Source organism: Suricata suricatta, chromosome 3, assembly GCF_006229205.1.
Source record: "Suricata suricatta isolate VVHF042 chromosome 3, meerkat_22Aug2017_6uvM2_HiC, whole genome shotgun sequence".
Taxonomy (NCBI): domain Eukaryota; kingdom Metazoa; phylum Chordata; class Mammalia; order Carnivora; family Herpestidae; genus Suricata; species Suricata suricatta.
Window position 1 is genome coordinate 8,620,048 of NC_043702.1, and position 20,976 is coordinate 8,641,023.

At 41.7% G+C, this 20,976-nt stretch overlaps 1 protein-coding gene across 1 annotated transcript in view; it reads right to left on the reverse strand.

Annotated features, from left to right (window-relative positions):
• The window catches only part of FBXO36 (F-box protein 36), an 85,137-nt gene that overhangs the window by 26,782 nt on the left and 37,379 nt on the right, over positions 1–20,976 (reverse strand). The window contains exon 2 of the mRNA XM_029933655.1: positions 1,618–1,726. Within this exon, the coding sequence (XP_029789515.1) occupies positions 1,618–1,726 (109 nt within the window). The remainder of the gene's footprint in view (positions 1–1,617; positions 1,727–20,976) is intronic.

The following is a 20,976-nucleotide window of genomic DNA, read 5'->3' on the forward strand; positions in this document are numbered from 1 at the left end:
TTTTAGCCACTCTGACTGGTGTGAGGTGGTATCTCAGTGTGGTTTTGATTTGTGTTTCCCTGATGATGAGTGATGTTGAGCATCGTTTCATGTGCCTGTAGGCCATCTGGATGTCCTCTTTGGAGAAGTGTCTGTTCATGTCTTCTGCCCATTTCTTCACTGGGTTATTTGTTTTGTGGGTGTGAAGTTTGGTGAGTTCTTTGTATATTTTGGATACTAGCCCTTTATCTGATATGTCATTTGCAACTATCTTTTCCCATTCTGTCGGTTGTCTGTTAGTTTTCTTGCTTGAGGAGAAAGTAGGAAAAAACCTCCTAGATCTCCACCACAGCAATTTCCTACTCGACACATCCCCAAAGGCAAGGGAAATGAAAGCAAAACTGAACTTTTGGGACTTCATCAAGATAAAAAGCTTCTGCACTGCAAAGGAAACAAGCAAGAAAACTAATTGATATTAACTTCTAATACAATAAAAATCTCTATAATGCCTTCTGGCTTTAAATTTTTGTAATTAAAGTAAATAATTATTAGGGAGTTTAGTTAAAGGGAATCCTTTTTAAAGACACATACTGAAGTCGTTTGGGATGAAATGATGTAACAGATTTGCTGCAAGCACCGTGGCTTTGTGTAAACGCATTGGCTCTATTTTGAGTGTTATTGAAGCCAGGCTATAGGTACATGAGAGTTTGTTCAAAACCACTGTTTTTTAAGACTGTATCTGAAATGTTCATACTGTGAAAAGCAAAAAAGCAAAGGGGAAACTCAGGGCAATTTCTATTTAGTCCACATGCTACCTGATTAAGGGTACTTCTTTTTTTTTTTTTTAATGTTTATTTATGGGTGGGGGGGAGGTTGCAGAGAGAGAGGGAGACAGAGGATTTGAAGCAGGCTCTGCGCTGACAGCAATAAGCCCAATGCAGGGCTCGAATTCACAAACTGTGAGATCATCACCTGAGCTGAAGTTGGATGCTCAACCGATTGAGCCCCCTGGGAGTCCCAAGTCTATTTCTGAAGCAAACTTTGATATTAAAAGAAATGGTAGCAATTTTAAATGACTGCCAAAATGACTAAGAGTTCAAGGATTTGCAAATTTGTTTTCAAATAACCTTTAATTCATTTTTAACTAGAGGAAACCTATTCTAATTAAATGTTACAGCAAAAAATTACATTTATGCGATTTAAGATTATTAATGGAATGAACATGTTAACCTAGAACTTTATTTTGGTTTATTTTTTTAATGTATTTTTTAAATTTATTTTTGAGAGACAGAGAGAGACAGCGCAAGCAGGGGAGGGTCAGAGAGAGGGGGAGACACCGAATCTGAAGCAGGCTCCAGGCTGAGCTAGCTGTCAGCACAGAGCCTGACGCAGGACTCGAACCCATGAACCGTGAAATCATGACCTGAGCCGAAGTTGGACACTGAGCCACCCAGGCGCCCCTAACCTAGAACTTTAAACACCTCGGAGATTTTTCCCAAGAGAAATTTCAGGGCACGTTAACAATTTTCTGTCTTTAAGTACATAATTACATATCAAGTTGGATATTTCTGCAACAAAATATATCACTGATTATAAAGAGAATGGAGCGGTAAGTATACAATGTGCTCTTTTTCTTACCTTGAAGATGTGAGTTTTCTACGAACTCTTTGTGAGTGTCTTTTGCTTCTCCAGGCTTTGTTGATCGATGCTCACTCCTCAGAGAGATCTTCCACCATCTAAAAATTACCTGTGATTGGATAAAAGGGGATAGAAATTAAAGCTGCTCTCAATACCAACAGCTACATTTCAGTCTGGGATTTTGAAAAATTGCTGCAGTAGGCACATAAGGCCGTGTGTCCAACATCAGCTGTAACCATGCAATCAGGCATCACATCGAATTAGAAATGAGGTCGGTGCATCTAACATTTCCCTTAGGATCAGGGCCACAAAATCAAAGTGCTAGAAGGGATCTTAGAAATCTATCAAGTCGGGGGGCAGCCGGGTGGCTCAGTTAGTTGAGCGTCTGACTTCAGCTCAGGTCATGATCTCACGGTTCATGAGTTAGACCCCCACATCGGGCTCTGTGCTAAATGCTAGCTCAGAGCCTGGATCCTGCTTCAGATTCTGTGTCCCCCTGTCTTTCTGTTCCTCCTCTGATTGCAGTCTGTCTCACTGTCTCGCTCTCTCAAAAATAAAGAATAAAAAAAAAATTCTTTCAAGTCGTGGCATCTGGGTGGCTCAGTCCATTAAGTGTCCAACTTCAGCTCAGGTCATGATCTCGCAGTTTGTGAGCTCGAGCCCCACATCGGGCATTGTGCTGACAGCTCAGACCCTAGAGACTGCTTCAGATTCTGTTTTCTTCTTTCTCTGCCCCACTCACGCTCTGTCTCGCTTTCAAAAATAAACATTTAAAAAAATGTTTTTTTAATGTATCAAGTCAATTGATGTTAAAAACACACAGACCCTGATGGCTATCTGTCTCTTTAGGATCTCTGAGAGCAGAGATTCTCTGACTTGGGAAACCAGTTGCAAAGTAATTGCTCCACTCTCTGCCTCCCTTCCTGTCTACAAGACAGACAAGATGGGTGGATACTTTTCTCTAGAGAAGGACGGTTACATGGCCAGGGCCAGAGAAAGCACCATTGAGCTTTGTTTGATGCATGTAAGTGTCATTACATGGAACACCTCTTGGTAAGGGATCTGCTGATAGTCCATTTGTCTTCTATGAGCATGGCGGTGTATTTGAAGCAAACCTCATTTCCCTGGTTATGAATTGCATGTAGGTTCTATGTTGAACCCCTGGCCCTAATAAGGAGCCCCATGAACTTATTGAATTCATCTCACGTGTTTCAACCTGTCATGGAACTCAGTAGTTAACCGAGATGCTAAAACGTCCACCCAACAAACCAGATTCTTTCTACACTTAGACGAGGGCTTTGGGGGAAGAGGTGGGTTAGGAGACAGTGCAGAACTGGTTGCCTTCCTCTCTCACTGGCCTCACCATGTAGGGTTAAAATGATGGTCCAGAAGACTCTGCCCAAGGGAAAATTGTTAAAGCAGGTAAAGCCTGCTATGGGACCTCCCTTTATTTCCTCCCCCCTATCCCCACCACCCATTGCTCCCTGGGGTCCTCACCGGTCTTGGTGCAACTCTCTGGGCCACTGCTCTGGTCCCTACCAGTTCCTTGGCCCTTCTTGGTTGTTCTAGAACACCCTCCACCCCCCTCCCCCGCCCCTGCCAGATCATCTCGTTGCTTCTCTCTCCTTTCCCCCTTGCCTGCAGGCCTGGGCTTCAGTCTGCTTTCCTCTCCTTCTAGAGCTGCCTCCCTGTGTCCTATCATCTCCTGAGGCTTGTCTCCCCACCCCCACCACCCCCCGCCTTCCCTGATATCTGAAAGAGAACTGGACTCTCAGGGATGGATGTGGAGATGCATTACCTCTTACCTAGCACCCTGCCCCACAGCAGGTAGGTCCTTTAAAGGGTTACTGTTCATTCAGATGTTGAGCTGATTGCTATAGTTAAGGGGGAAAGAATGTGTACGTTACAAAACTCTCAAGTCTCACAAATTGTGGTAGCTGATTCCTTTCAGAAAATCCCTTAACCTGGAGCACCTGGATGGCTCCGTTGGTTAAGCGTCAGACTTCAGCTCCGGTCATGATCTCACTGTTAATGAGTTCCAGCCCTACACTGAGCGGAGGGCACAGAGCCCGCTTTGGATCCTCTGTCCCCCTCTCTCTGCCTCTCCCCACCTTGTGTGCACTCTCACTCTCAAATAAGTAAATAAACACTTAAAAACAGAAAAAGAAAAGATAATCCCTTAACCTGCCACTTTTGATTTTTCTGAGTATGAGCCACACCAAAATTGTCCTCTTAAACCTCTTCCTACCCCATCGCCACAGAGGTGAGCGTGCATTAGTCACTAGGGCTTCTTCCCAGTTCTGGAGGCTGGAAGTTCAAGATCAAGCTGTCGACAGGTTTGGTGTCTCCGAGGCCTCTCTCCTTTGCTTACAGACAGCCACCTTCTTGGTGTGGCCTCACATGGCCTTTCTTCTGTGCACGTGCCTCTTCAGTGTCCCTGTCTCTTCTTATAAGGACACTGGTTGGGGTGTCTGGCTTCGGCTCAGGTCATGATCTCATGGTTCATGAGTTCCAGCCCCGTGTCACCCTCTGTGCTGACAGCTAGCCCAGAGCCTGGAGCCTGCTTCTGATTCTGTGTCTCCTTCCCTCTCTGCCCCTCTCCTGCTCATGCTTTCTCTCTCTCAAAAATACATGGAAGAAGAAGTAGTAGTAGTAGTAGTAGTGGTGGGTTGCCCCTCCCTGTGACTGTACCACCAGGAGGTATGTTACAATGAAAGCGAGTCTCAGACTGAATTCTGCCACATCACCAAGCCGGCACAAGAGTCCAAACTACATTCCTGAAGGCTCAGTGGAGTCCCTTCCTCGCTGACCACTGGGGGCGCTGTGTGGGGCACTCCGCTACAAGCACAGTCATGTAACAATGACATAATCAGCTACACTTCTGGCCAGGTCAAACAACCAAACCCTTAGTTAGTGGACGATTTGGGAACAGATCAAGTTCTAGACTGGTCACTACTCCAGCAGTGTTATGTGACTGAGCTTACTTCTTACATTGTTCAGAAAAAGGCGGAGAGATGTATAGACTTGTTGAATCGCCATATTGTACTCCTGGAATGAATATAAACACTGTGTGTTAACTACACGGGAATGAAAATAAAATAAATAACAAAACATTTATTTAAAAAAATTTTTTTTATGCCTTATTTATTTTTGAGAGCAAGAGAGACAGAACACGATCAGGGAAAGGGTAGAGAGAGGGGGAGACACAATTCGAAACAGGCTCCAGGCTGTCAGCAAAGAGCCTGATGCAGGGCTCAGACTTACAGACCATGAGATCATGACCTGAGCCGAAGTTGGATGCTCAATCGACTGAGCCATCCAGGTGCCCCGATAACAAAACATTTAAAAAGGCAGAGAGACACTTGTACAATCTTACGTGTCAGCCTCATATCTTGCTTGTTACTCATTTCATCAGTGAAAAATTATTTCCAACATTTATTATACTAATTAATGGACTCCCTGGTGCTGATTTAGAAGGCCATATTTGAAGTGCTTGCCAATAATGGCATCTAGAGGGAGGATCCTCAGGGCACAAACTCAAGTCAGCTTGCACACAGATAAGCATCCTACTGACTCCTCTGAGGTATTCAAAGTAAATTACTGAGAACAGAACACTAGCCTAAGGAGAGATGACTGGCTAGACCCAGAACCCGCATCCTCACTTCAAACTCATAAACACAGGGTTTGTTCTGAGGCCCGAAGCTTTCTTCAAGTGTGACCTTTATCACCCAGGTCATCAGGTCACCCAGCAGAGCAGGACACAGAAAGCTAATATTTAGAGTCACTACTTAGCTTTGTCAAGATTCAATTATGTTCCATATATTGTACTTATTAAAACAGAAAATATTAAATATTTTCTACCACTTATTGTCTTTCAGATTGGTAAGGGTATTCTTTCTTTCTTTCTTTTTTCTTAATTTTTAACAGATTTTATTTTTTTTTAATTTTTTAAAATGTTTTATTTGTTTTTGATACAGAGAGAGACAGAGCATGAGAGCGGGAGGGGCAGAGAGAGAAGGAGACACAGAACCGGAAGCAGGCTCCAGGCTCTGAACTAGCTGTCAGCACAGAGCCTGACGCGGGGCCCGAACCCACGAACGTGAGATCTGACCTGAGCCAAAGCCAGAGGCTTAACCGACTGAGCCACCCAGGCGCCCCTCTTTCTTTTTTTTTTTTTTTTAAGTGATAAAGCCTGATATTAGTAAGGACAAGGAAGAATAAAAGCCCTTAATAATCACTGAGAGATTGCATTGGCTTGGCAATACCTATCAAAATGTCATTCAGGCCTTTTGACCCAAACATTCTCCTTGTTAAGAATTTATCCTTAGGAGGGGCACCTGGGTGGCTCAGTTGGTTAAGTGTCCAACACACGATTTCGGCTGAGGTCATGATCTCATGGTTCTTGAGTTTGAGTCCCACACCAGGCTCTGCACTGACAGTGTGGCGCCTCCTTGGGATTCTCTCCCTATCCCTCTCTCTCTGCCCCTCCCTGCCTCTCTCTCTCTGTCTCTCTCAAAATAAATAAACATTTTTTAAAAAAGAATTTATCCTTAGGAATTTGCCAGAAAAACATATATAACATTTTTCATATGTATGTCACAGGTTAATTACAATCATGAAAAATCAGAACTGACCTAAGGGATTGATAGTTGGAACTAATTAAATAATGACGGCACATTTAGATGATGGAATACTTCGCAGCCAATAAAATACTATGTGAAAAAAATAACCTAGAACAACGCTAACAATGATTTGTTAAAAGGCCCAGAAGTATATACACCACTAATCCAAACATTGAAAGTCTTTTACATGCAGAGGGAATGAACATCAGAGTGGCAGCAAATAAAACTGTTTCACATGCCGACGGAGCTTGAAGGAAGCAGAACTAGGAGGTATCCCCAAATATTTGTGAATTGGTTGCTACCTACTATGATAATAGCTCATTAGCCCATTTTAGGTCATATATTCATAAATAGCTATTGTCACGTATATAACTCTATTTTGAAAATGTTCAAGTGTATACATACTGCTTTAAGCATCTCGTTCTTATTAACCACGCATGTTTTGTTAACAAACGTGCAGGAAAAGCTGCAGAAGGGCTTGCCCCAGTTTCTGCAAGATGGTGGAGATATGGCTGGAACATGGGCTCCGCCGTGCTCCCCCCAGGGCCCCTGAATCTCCCGACTGCCTGTGAGTAGTACATGACTGTCCTTTCATGAATGAATAAAGCCACCGTGGAACAGCTGAGATAACTTGCATCTGGGTCTGCTTCTGTGGCCCAGAGTCTTCGGATCTCACCAGGTCTCCTTCTCGTACATGGCCTCATACCCACCTGGGAAGGATGGGCAGGCAGCCTCCTTAGAAGACGCGCACTGTGGTTTGCTGTCTCAGTAGAAAACACGTGACCACTGGCAGAACCCTTTACCATTTTTATTTATATTTAGCAATTTTTAGACTTCTATATTTCCAGTAAACCTTTGTAATAAACTTGGAAGTGAGCTTACTTTGTTGTTGTCGTTTTTATGCTTATTGATTTATTTTGAGAGAGAGTAAGAAGATGGAGGACAGGGCAGAGAGAGAGGGGGAGAGCGAGAACCCCAAGCAGGCTCTGCACTGTCAGCCCACCATGACCATGAGCCGTGAGATCATGACCTGAGCTGAAATCAAGAGTTGGACGCTCGGCTGACGGAGCCACCCATGTGTCCCTGAGCTTATTTGGAAAAGAGGTCAGAGATTTCTCATTAAGCCCCTGGCATCTCTCCTTCACCTGTTACAAAGGCAAGATGATGAGGCATTTGTCATTCTCTCTGTCAAGGCCCCTAAATCTTAGGTTCTTTCCACCACTGACTGGCACAGTCTTTTGAGGAGACACTGGAAAAACAAGTGGGCCCAGCTGGGCATCTCAGCATCTGAGTACATTTGGACAACGCACACCCCCGCCCTCCCCCAGGGTTGAGATTGTCCACTCTCACCACTACCCCGGCTGAATAATCCTGCTAATGGGAAAAAAGCAGAGACAGTGCCGTTAGACAGGTCTGGGTTTAAACCCTGTTTTCTATCATATACGTTGGGCGAATGTCTTCATCTCTTTTGGCCTCGGTTGCCTCATCTCCAAAATAGACACAATGATGATGCCCCCTCACTGACTCTTGGAGGGATGGCATGAGAGAAGTCCCCAGCACCCAGCTCGATGCCAGATATGCCGTGTGCCCCACAGAGGGGGGGGTCCTTGCCTCGGTCTCCCTTCTCCTCTGTTCACCTGCTGGTCGGTCCTTCATATCCTTAACAACCAACTCAGCCCCCAAATCCCAAATACCTTTTTTCTCATCAACTAGCTAACTATATTCCATCCTATTCAGCAAGGTCTGCTTTCCTGATCGTATTCTTCATAGACTTGTATTTCCGTTTTTCACTTTGACCTGATGTTTGATTTTTTTTTAATCCTCACTAATCATTAAGAATTGCATGCTCTTTGCTGTTGTTCCTCAACAGTATAATTAAGAAGAGCCATCTATCTGTCATCTATCTAGTTAAAGAACCAGGTTACTTATGAAGGATGAGGGTGACTTGCCTGACACCACACACCCAATGGGAGATTCCAAATCTTTCCAAGCATCTGTCTAGGAAATAGTTTTGTAAGTTAGGACACAGGGCTGTTTCCGCTTTGTCTTGCAGACTATTGTTATTCGAACAGATCGAATTTCTCCCTGCTTTGGAAATCATGTATAATTAGGGGATTTCACAGAGTGGGGCTTGAGATACTGTGTCACGGAGAGCTTGGGAACCAGATCTGTTATTAGGTGAAGAAGGATTTTGTTATCTGAACAGCTTACTGAGAAATGGAGAAGTCAGGACTGCTAGGTAAACTCCGCATGTAACCTTACCTTTCAATACCACTCAAAAACTGACAAAGCACTGCTTTTCCAAAAGGTAGAAAGGTGTTATTTTTTTTAATGAAGTATGAAGATAATGTATTTAATTTACCTTATTGAAACTAGACCATAATCATAATATGTTTTTGGTGCAAATTTACAACATCAAATATGTGTTCCTCTAAGTTTGGTTCAATCTGTCTAAACACAGTAAAACTTAGATTTTCAGTCATCCAAAATTTCACTCTGGGATGGTAGTAAGCATTAGGTATTAAAACCTTAGGAATAAAAGCAACATTACTTAAAATGGAGAAGATGATTCTGAGGTTGAAATAAGAATGGAATAAACTGAAATTAATAATAAGGATTGCATTGAAATAGGCTGTCAGCACAGAGCCTGGAGCCTGCTTGGGATTCTCTGTCTCCCTCTGTCTCTGTCCCTCCCCCATCTGCACTCTGTCTGTCTGTCTCTCTCTCAACAATAAATAAACATTAAAAAAAATCTTTTTGTAAAATAGTAGATTTCAAACACGATGGATGTGATTAGGAATTGGTAGCTGTTCATTTTGGTTGCCACTCACCTGCCTTTTCTAGAGGAGCCTGATTTGTCCAGCAAACTCTCTCTTCTGCATAGCTTGTGCGCAGATTGGAGGCCTCATCTCTAGCTCCAGGAGGGAGGACATGGTTGGTCTAAGTCAGTTTTGGTGGTTCTGCCCATACCTTCACTGGTGATTGGTATGGGCATGGGCATGTGATAAAATATTGGCCAATGAGACACCAGGGGCAGTCTGCAGAAGCTTCCAGAAGATTTTATCACTTATAAGGAGCAACACATCCCCTTTTTGAGCACCGACCATCGTGCTTTGATATGATTGCTGGAGTTGCTGTAGCCATTTTGTGACTCTGAGAGGAGCCAGGTTGAGATGATGCCCGTCACTTGGAGGACACAAAGAAGCAATAAGTTGTGGAGAGGAGGAGCCAGAGTGCTTCCACTGTGTTGGGAATCTCTTTTCCTTCGGATGTGTTCATGTGAAATAATACCATATTTCATCATATCTAATACACTAGCCATTGTATGTCACAGCTTTATTTTATGTGTCAGGTAGAAAGAAATAGCTCTGTCAAAAAAGTTGAAGCACAATGTTTTTTTAAATCACTTATATTTATTGAAAGTCTCTTTTATTCTTCGCTAGACATATACTTTATCATGTTATTCTTAGCATTTGAATTACTTCATTAATTTTATAGATTATATATGTACTTTATTTTAATTTTTAAAATTTTATTAATTTTTTAAATGTTTGTTTTTTTAGAGAGAGAAAGAGAAAGAGCTTGCACACGTGAGCAGGGGAGGAGCAGAGAGGGAGAGAGAGAGAGAATCACAAGCAGGCTCCGCACTGTCAGCACAGAGCTCAACGTGGGGCTCCATCTCATGAACCACGAGATCATGACCTGAGCCGAAATCTAGAGTCAGTCCCTTAACCAACTGAACCACTCAGGCATCTCTGTATTTTGCTAAATATAATAAAGTCATATTGCCCTTGTGTATACCTTAAAAAAGGAAGATATAAGTGGAATAAATAAATGAAGGTAGTCTTGAAATGTCCTTTTATTCAGAGTCTGAGTCTTCTGAATCACGCTGCGAATGAGTTTTCAACGTTTGACTCAGAATAGCCTCCTCCGTGACATCAAGACCGTGGTGATAACAGCAACACAGTAGCGAACTCTTCAACTGGCTTTGCAGCTCTGGAGAGCTGGCCTCCTTTCGATTTCTACTTTGGGAGGGCTGGAAACATCTCAGATTCACCCCTGCGTCCTCATAGCTTCTGGATTTTCTTCCAAGATACTGCTCTTGTGCTTGGGCTTCTGAGTTGTTTTCAATTTCTGGCTATTATGAATGAAGTTTCTGTAAACATTCATGCGCTGGTGTTTGCCCCCTTTTGCTCCTTTTAAATTGTTAACCATCTTCTATTCATTAGCAATTCTTTATAATAAATTGTCCCTGGTAAAATAACAATGTGGTTCCTGTCCCCTCAGTGGACCTTTCATGAGACCCTGGATATGAATCTTTTGTCATTCATTATGTAGGGCACTCGGTAAGGGCTTTTAATCTGGAGACACTTCAAGTTTAGGACATTTTCTTGTATGATGTTTTTTGGGAATTCCTTTTTTTTTCAGATATTGGATGTTCTGGTCTAATTCTTTTATTTTTTCTGTTTTCCATCTTACCTTTGGTTCTTTTTCTCTAGGAGATTTCCTCAATTTCATCTTCCGACCCTTCTGTTGAGTTTTTCATTTCTTCCTATCATATGTTTTAATTTTCTAAAAGCTTTTTACTTTTTTCTGAATGCTACTTTTTTTACTGTGTGCTATTCTTGTTTCATGGATACAATGCCTCTTCTTATCCTGCTGAGGATATTACTGATGAGTATTTTGTTCTGTCTGTGTGCACTGTCTTTACTTTTTCCAAAATTATATTTCCTGGATTTTGTTGTTCATGGTGGTGTTGATGATTTGATTGACTTTCCTCAAAAGCCTGATAATTCTTAGGTGTCCATGTGAATTCAGGAGTGCGGTGTTAGGAAGCTGATCGCAAGTTCTGGCGTTTGAGAAGGACTTGTCCAGAGGAGGACTTCATCATAGGGTGACCTGCTGGAGCTCTCTGGCTGGAGGATCCTGACTATTAACACCTTTTGATCTCTTCACTTGACCTGCTCTGATTCTCCAGAGAAGAATTTTCTAGTTTTCTCTCTCCAGAGCCTTGGAAGAGTCAGAGGGAGTCTCCTAAATCAGTATGCGGATTTTCATTTACTCTGTTGCCCTATTTAACATTGAGTCCTTCTGTCCCAGTGGCCTGGGGGCCTGGGCCACAGTGCCCCGCTTTACTCCTCCAGACACCAAACTTCCAGTCTTCTGGGGGGTGAAGCAAAACTGTTGCTGGTTGTGTGAAGGAAAGGAGATGAAGAAGGTGGTTCTAAACACCTCTCAAACAGAATTCCAATCATTCCTACTGTTTCCAGGTCCTTCTTTACCCTCACTTTCAAAAGAACCCATTTCTACCCATTCTTGAGTTTTGCTGCTCTGAGATTCTGGAGCACAAATCTGATGGCTTCTTCGCTTGCCCACCATGAGCTTAGATTTTAGCTTTCCGGGCTGTGAAATCAGCTACCAGTAAGGCATCCGACTTCTAGCATGCAAAATTCTTGCCTTTCCTATTCTCTTTGTCTTTGTGGGTTTATGCCTTAGGAAATCCCTGTCATTGTCATTTTAGTGGTGTTGCGAGAGGGAGGGAAGGTATATAATAGATTTTAACTAGAAGCAGTACTTAGTGTATTCGTAAGATGTTTAAAATGCTATATAGAGAATCCGATATACTATATTTCTTAACTTATATACACAGGATAAGGTAAATGATTGAGTTGGTAGTCAATATTTAACCTTAGGAATATCTATTTATGGGGCACCTGGGTGGCTCAGTCGGTTGAGCATCCAACTTTGGCTCAGGTCATGATCTCACGGTTCATGGGTTCGAGCCCCGCGTCGGGCTCTGTGCTGACAGCTAGCTCAGAGCCTGGAGACTGTTTCCAGTTCTGTGTCTCCTTCTCTCTCTGCCCCTCCCCCTCTCATGCTCTGTCTCTCTCTGTATCAAACATAAATAAAACATTAAAAATTTAAAAAAAGGAATATCTATTTATATCATTTATAATGATAACGATTTTAAGATATCTAAAAGTTTAAAAGAATTTGATCTACACTTTTACATTTGTTTCATTACAGTTTTTCAGACACTTGGTTTGATTTTGTTAGCTTTGTAATCATTCTATTTAGAATTTAGAAATGCTTGAGAAAATCAAATACATTAAATTTGTGGTATAGTTTGAAATGCTTAAGATGATTTAATTAAGTTTGCAAATGGTATTTACATTTAAGAGAATTTAATTTTGTTAAATTTATAAGTTCCATGGCTTTAATTAATAATTTCTAAGATAATCTGATTAAGTTTGTAAACAGTGCTTAAAAGTTTAAGAGATTATAATTTGTTAACTATAAGAAGCTCATTAAATGTTTATCAAAGGATAATGAAACTGAGTGTTTTTAATTTTCATTCATAATTACTTGAGTTATAATTGAATTTACTAGGTTTGTATTTGAAAGTTTAAAGAAAAATAGGTTTTAGGGGTGCCTGGCTGGCTTAGTCAATGGAACTTGTGAGTCTTGATCTCAGGGTTGTGAGTTCAAGCCCCACATTGGGTGTAGAGATTGTAAATAAATAAAATTTAAACAAAAATAGGTTTGGGGTGCCTAGGTGGCTGAGTCAATTAAGTGTCCGGCTTCAGCTCAAGTCATGATCTCACGTTCGTGGGTTCGAGCCCCCACATCGGGCTCTGTGCTGACAGCTAGCTCAGAGCCTGGAGTCTGTCTTTGGATTCTGTGTCTCCCTCTCTCTCAGACCCTCCCCTGCTCACGCTGTCTCTCTCTCTCTGAAAAATAAATAAAACATTAAAAAAATTAAAAAAAGAAAAACAGGTTCTTAATTTTTAGCTTGAATTGAATCACAGTGATAAACACAAATAACTAATAAATTAAAATATTTGTGTTTAATTATAAATTATAAATAATTACAAATAATTGTAAAACAGTTTCCTAAATAAGATTAAAAAGACTGATTTAGGAATTTGGGGACAACTGGATGGCCATTTGGAAAAAAAATTAATTTATGCCTAACAACCAAGATAAATTCCAAACAGGTCAAACATCTACATGCTAAAAATGAGACCATACAAGTACTAAAAGGAAAAATGGTAAATTTCTTTATTATCTTTCCAATTATGTTCAAAACCCAAAAGCTATAAGAGAAGATTGATGAATTTGACTATATAAATATAAAAAACTTGGAAACATGGAAATGTTTAAGGCAATTTTATTTGTAATAGCCCTACATTGGAAACAACCAGAATATGATAAATATGATAAATACATTTTATGATAAATAGATAAATACATCCACATGACTCACTATGACTCAGCAATGAAAGGAACTGCTGGCACATGCGATCACATGGTTGAATCTCAAAAGAATTATGCTGAGTGAAAGATGGATGTAAAAGGCTCCCAACTGATCCCATTTAGGAAAAGGCAAAACAGCAGTAAGGCGAGCGGACTAAAGGGATGGGGACGGGAGAGGGGAATGTGACCAGAAAGGGGCACGAGGGAGATCTCAGGTTGATAAAGATACTTTCTATTTTTACTGTGATGCTGGTATTTCATTTGTCAAGCTCATGGAACCTAAACAGGGTGGTTTTTACTATATTAAAAGCACACACTGGGAACGCTTGGGTGGCTCTGTCGGTTAAGCGTCTGACTCTTGGTTTTGGTTCATGATCTCAGTTTTGTGGGTTCAAGCCCTGCACTGGGCTCTGTGCTGGCAGCCCTGAGCCTCCTGGAATTCTCTGTTTCCCTCTCTCTTTCTCTCTCTCTCCCCTTCCACCACTCACTGTCTCTTTCAAAATAAACTTTAAAAATATTTTTAAAAAGCATACCTTGATACGCCTGATTTTTAAAAGTTTATTTATTTATTTATGTAATCAATCTTTTCACCCAACATGAGGCTCAAATTCAGGCGAGATCAAGAGTCACATGCGTTCCAACTGAGCCAGCCACAAGCTCCAAAATAAGCCTGATTTAAAACAAACAAACAAATAAAAAAACCCCAGCAAACAAATTAAAAGAAAAATGATAATGGGGGAAGAACATCTGCACTTAAGATCACGACAACAGACTGATCTCCCTCAAGGGTTTGTAGAAATAGAGAAAAGGTCACCAAATTAATTTTTTAAATGAGCAAAATTAATTTTTTAAATGAGCAGCAGACACGAAAACAGAGAGTTCACAGGAAGAAAATTCACATGGTCCATAAACATATAAAAAGACGCTCCGTTTCACTCATAATAATTGAAAAGCATATTCAAACCACAGTGAGATATCATTTCTCATCTATCCGACTGGCTACATCCAACAGACTGAACCAGAAGACTGGAAATGCCTTCTGTTCACAAGAATGTGGAGAAACAGGTAGTCTCGTGTGGTAGGAAGGCTGTGGAGGGAAATCTAGCATGATCTAACAACATTACAGAGGAAGAAAAGGATGATTTATTTAATAAATAGTCTTGACATGATAAGTCAACCATCTAAAAGAAATAAATTTAAACCCCTATGTCAAACTACATTCAAACTTCAAACCTAGATAAACTAATATAATAAACATAAAAGGTAATGCTGTAAACTTTTAGAAAAAATGTAATACTTTAAAAATAATTCATTTTCCGGGTGCCTGGGTGGCTCAGTCGATGAAGCATTTGAAGTCAGGTCATGATCTCACAGTTCGTAGCTTCGAGCCCCACATCGAGCTCTGTGCTGACAGCTTGGAACCTGGAGTCTGCTTGGGATTCTGTGTCTCCCTCTCTCCGCCTATCCTGCTCAAGCTCTCTCTCTCTCTCTCTCTCTCTCTCTCTCTCTCTCTCAAAAATAAATAAACATTAAAAATTTCCTAAAAAATACCATTTTCATTCTAGAAAATGGTACAGGGACCAGGGGTAGTATCACACTGAACATGATTATGCATGCTTTTTATTATTACTTATTACTGAAGTGAAGTTGACATCCAATGTTATATTAGTTTTAGGTACAAAACATAGCGCAATTTTATATGTTATGCAATGTTCACCAAGTGTAGTTACCATAGACATAATTTCAATATTATTGACTATATTCCCTCTGCTGTACTCTTCATCTCTGAGACTTATTTATTTTAATACTGGAAGCATTTTTGGGGGGAAATTTTTTAAGTTCATGTATTTAGAGAGAGACAAAGACAGTGCGAGTGGGGGAGGGGCAGACAGAATGAGACAGAGGGAGAATCCCAAGCAGCTCCGCCCTGTCAGGATACAGAGCCTGATTTGGGGCTCAAAACCACAAAACCTTGAGCCAAAGTCAACAGTCAGACGCTTAACCAACTGAGACACCCAGGTGCCCCAATACTGGAAACATTTTTACCTCTTAATTCCCTTCACTTATTTCACCCATCCCTTCACCCTCCTTCCCTCTGGCAACCAACAGTTTGTTCTCTGAATTTATTTTTTGATTATACATGTTTTTAGTATCATCCTTATTCTCACACTGAAATCTTGGAATGGGAATTCCAGACTCTGATGGCCTGAGGGTTGAAGGGGGAGGGGGGGGCGGAGAAGAGGTGGTGGTAATGGAGGAGGGCACTTGTGGGGAAGAGCACCAGGTGTTATATGGGAACCAATTTGACAATAAACTATTTATTAAAAAAAAGCTATTATTTTGTTTATTATTATTAGAAGCTATTTATTGATAATTCACTATAGAGGTTGCACTGATTAGTTTTGTTTCCTCCTCCTAAGTTTTGAGATTCAGAAACGCAACTTTAAGCAATATTCTTTATAGAAAAACATTCTCTTACAATAAACCAAATTGGAGGTCCTACAGGACTCATGATGACTGTAATTTTCTCCTTACCATACATAAACACTTGGGCATTTATACCCCAGACACTGTATGGCATTAGGAAGATTTTTTTTTAAGCAAAACTACTACAAGATTTTGCACAAAGGAAGGAGGATATGTAAGAAAACTACACATACTAATGATAAAAATCTTTCCAAAAGAAAGATCCCACATACTTATGATGCAGGAGAAAAAAGTCATATAAGCAATGAGCGGGCTGGGAACCTGGCTGGCTCAGTTGGTAGAGCATGTGACTCTTGATCTCGAGGTCATGAGTGTGAACCCCATGATGGTCTTAGAAATTACTTAAGGAAATTTTAAAAAAACAGCAATAAGAGGATAAAACATATGTCACACCAAAGTGAATGGTATGTCACTGACTGATTGTGGTCCTACATTGTGAAGGCACAAATGAGGTTTCAGGCGTGTTCAAACAGTTGTTTTTTTTTTTTTTAATTTTTAATGCTTTTTATTTATTTTTGAGAGACCGAGAGAGACAGTGCAAGCAGGGGAGGGTCAGAGAGAGAGGGAGACACAGAATCCAAAGACAGGCTCCAGGCTCTGAGTTGTCAGCGCAGAGCCCGACACGGGGCTTGAACCCACAAACAGTGAGATCATGACCTGAGCCAAAGCTGGACGCTTAACCGACTGAGCCGCCTAGGCGCCCCTCAAACAGTTGTTTTGGACCCAGAGGCACAGTCCAGTGCTGGGACTTAATGCCAGGGTACCCCTGGCAGGTCTCATGGTCTCATAGTCTCTGCTTGCTCATATCAATCCCAACTTCTAGGAGGATTAAAATGAAATGATCCATGTAAATGTGCTTTAGCAGAGCACCAGATACGGTTTTATTTTTCTATTCTATAAAATTATCACTGAAATTGGTTTCCATAAGAGGTTAAAAATACAGACGCAGCTCCCAGGTTTGGAAGAAGCACAGATCCGCTCTTGCACTAGTTGCGTCTAGTTGGAGAACCTGATGAAACCCACAATTTTCTCAGGCTGGAGATGGTGGGCTCGTTCCCAACTGCAGAAAGGCGGTATGAGTCAGCGCCATGCCAGTCGATGCTAACGCACACTTTGCAGAGGCCTGACCCCAAAACACTACGTGTGTCTGCCAGATGGGCGTGCTAAAAATCTCAATGAAATTCAAAGTATTCTATAAACAGTAAGATAAAAAAAAAAAGTCCTGAACACAGCTGCAATTGTTTTTAAAAATTTTACTGTTGTATTAGCACAATATTATCTTCTGGAACAATGCCCAGAAAAAAAGAATACAATCTGGAACCTTCTCTCCCACACCTTCCCAGATAAGGGCAGAAAAAGTGACCGAGCAAGTAGAAGGCGTCTTGTGGCTCCACTTCACAGAACCCGTCTCGGGATGTACATGCCTCTGGCTCACAACCTGCTTCTTCATAAAATTACTATTTACAGGGGTAGCTGGGGGCTCAGTCGGTTAAGCATCCAACTTCCGCTCAGGTCATGATCTCACGTTTGTGAGTTCAAGCCTCACGTCAGGCTCTGTGCTGACAGCTAAGAGCCTGGAGGCTGCTTCGGATTCTGTGTCTCCATCTCTTTCAGTCCCTCCCTCCCTCACCCCTGTGTTTCTCTCTCTCAAAAAATAAACATTAAAATTAGGGGCGCCTGGGTGGCTCAGTCCGTTAAGCCTACGACTTCGGCTCAGGTCAGATCTCACGTTTGTGGGTTCGAACCCTGCGTCAGGCTCTGTGCTGACAGCTAGCTCAGAGCCTGGAGCCTGCTTCTGATTCTGTCTCCTTCTCTCTCTGCCCCGCCTCCTCTCATGCTTTGTCTCTCTCTGTATCAAAAATAAATAAAACATTGAAAAAAATTTTTTTTAAATAAATAAAATTACTACTTACCATTCAAAGGTGTTTTTGCTTTTGCTTCTGGTAAAAAAAAAATAGTAATATGCTGGCAGAAAACTTACTTTTAAAATTTCCCCCAAGTTTCTTGGAGGTCTAGTTAGCAGTAGGTCTATAAATGCCTAAGTCCCAGGTGGGGACTGAGGGGACATTATGGACCCAGAGAAACCGACAGTTTCTCTCTGTCTGATATTTACTGTCAGAAATAGTCTCCTTCTCACCTCTCTGTCAACGGCAGCCGCTAGCTAGTATTTTCCCTTGTTCCTCACCCATTCTGTATTACTGCTTCTCAAATGCATCCCCAGGGAGAGTCCAGCCACTCAGGAAGGGGCCACTTCCTTGTTTTACTGTGTGCCCCTCATAGGCTCTCCCCACCTGCCATGTTTCCTTCTTCCCTACGGTTTCTTTCTTCTTGTTTGTGAACACCGGCTACTGAATACTTCGCTCTATTCCCTTCTCAGCCCCTATCTGCTAGTCAAAAAATACCCCCTGGGGATTGTTTCTGGGAACTAAATATAATTTAATTATTAAATATATCAAAATTGGAGGTACTTTGTGCAAACCTTCCTCACCTTCTGTTATGGACTGAATCATGTCCCTCCAATATTCCTATGCCGAAGCCCTAACCCCCAATTACTTGTATTTGGGGACAAGGACTTTAAAGGTTAAAGAGGTAAATGAGATCTTATGAGGGGGTCCTAATCTAATATGATTGATGTCTTCTTCTTATTTTTTAAAGTTTATTTATTTTGAGAGAGAGAAGAGAGAATGTGATTGGAGAAGGTCAGGGAGAGAGAGGGAGACAGAAAATCCCAAGCAGGCTTCATGCTGTGAGCACTGAGCCCAACATGGGGCTTGAACTCATGAACTGTGCTGAAATCAAGAGTCAGATGTTTAACTGGCTGAGCCACCCAGGTGTCCCATGACAGGCATCCTTATAAGAATAGGAAGAGACAATGGGCATGTGCACTTTCAGAAGAAAGACCACATGGGGTCACAGTGGGAAGGTGGCCATCTACAAACCCAGGAGAGACGCTTCAGGAGAAACCAAACCTGCCAACCCCTTGATCTTGGACTTCTATGTTTCAAAACTATGAGAAAATAAATTTCTGTTGTTCAAGCCACCTGTGGTATTTTGTTATGGTGGGCCTAGCTGACTAATACAGCTCCCAAAAAAGAGTATGATCAAATAATAGTAAAGGTTTTTCAAGTCCCCACCATGAGTCATGTGCCATGTGCTCTGGACTTAATCCTATTTAATCTTTACAACAAGGGAGGTTAGTGTCAGTGTACATTTTACAGATGAAAAACTGGCTCTAACTCTCAGTGGGATTTGAGTCCAGGTCTGTCTGACCCCAAAACTTCTAAATCTGTTAAACATCTTGCCTTATTGGAATGATGAAAAGCCTTAACTTTTCAATGTCCATGATATGCAAGGAAGCAGTGGTGTTTAATAAACCTGAAGGTGTTAATCCTCAAATCGTTGATATTTGGCATTGGATGGGGGTGCCTGGATGGCTCAGTTGGTTGTGTCTGACTTGGGCCTAGGTCATGATCTTGCCATTCCTGAGTTCGAGCCTGGCGTCAGGTTCTATGCTAACAGCTCAGAGCCTGGACCTTGCTTTGGATTCTGTGTCTCCCTCTCTCTCTTCACCCCTCCCCCACTCATGCTCTGTCTCTTTCTCTCTCTCTTTCTCAAAAATAAACTCTAAAAAAATTTTTTTAATAAAAAATATATTTGGCATTGGATGGGTCTTTCTCTTACTGTGGGTGGGGGTGTGACTCGTGCTGAGATGTCATAGCATTTCATTCCCTCCACAGGCCATAAGCACATAGGGCGTTGTGTTGTTCTAGCAAAACTGACAAAGCCCTGTGCCCACGGAGCATACATTCGATGGGGTATGGAGCGAGTAAGAAAAACAAGTAAATATATTTCATAGTGTGTTAGGACATTAGATAAATGCTGTGAAGGAAAACAAACTAGGAAAGTCAGACAAGGAGTACTGAGCAGGGGACAGGGGTCCCTTTTAAATAGGGTGATTGGAGCAGGTGCCATTTGAGCGCTTCCGAAGCCCAGTGGTGATCCGCAGGAGCCAGTGATCGGCTCTGCTTCTCACCCAACATGCCCCACGTAGCCCTTCCAAACGTGTGGTTGGTAAGCAAAATCCCTTCCCAGCAGCCCACTGTAAAGCTGCGCTGCTAACTGGAGACAAATTGTACCTGGCCCGTATCACATAGCCCCAGGATTACATCCAGCAGGCTTTCCTGCTAAATTGTAGGGAGAAGCAGAGCAAGAAATCAGTCAAGAACACGATCGTCAAGTGCTTTTTCACTCGTCTATTTGTTTTCATGTCTGTATGCTTTCTAATAGCCAGCCCCTTAGGAGATCTTGTCTGGAGCCCGGTGCATCTTCCACATGGAAGGTGCTAGCAAACACAATGAGAAACTCGCTTCCAGATGATGATCATCCCATCGCCACGGCTAGTATCATTTCTCATCATCACCCAGTGAGTGGTGTGCGAGCGCCGTGTTTGGATTATACCGCCATGCATTTGCAGACACACGTCTAATGCCTAGAGTGTCCTCCCCTGCCTTGTCCTCCTGAAAAACTCATTCTTCATGACTTAGTTTGGATCACTTTCTTTGCACCATTAATAGTCAGTAAAAGATCTTATTTGCCATTCAAACCACTGCTGGGTTAACAAATGTTCTCTGTTCTCTCTGGAAAACACTTAGCCCTCAATATATGATCAAACTTCCAAAGTGATTTGAATGAAATCTTCAAAGGGTCTGTAGTGATGGTCACATACCCAATGACTAGAGTCAATACATTCATCAATCAAATAAATATTTACTGTGTCCCTACTCGGTGCAATGCAGTGAGCCGGCCAACTGCTTGTGCACGGGAAGAGGGCGGTATAAAAAATGACTAAGTCTTATTAAGAAGATCATATCTGTAGAGCTAGAATATGAATACAAAGTAATATAAAACAATTATTTATGTGACTCATAAAATGAATATATGGCTTTAATTACTTAAAATCTATTTGTTATAACGTAGTAAATAGGACACTCAC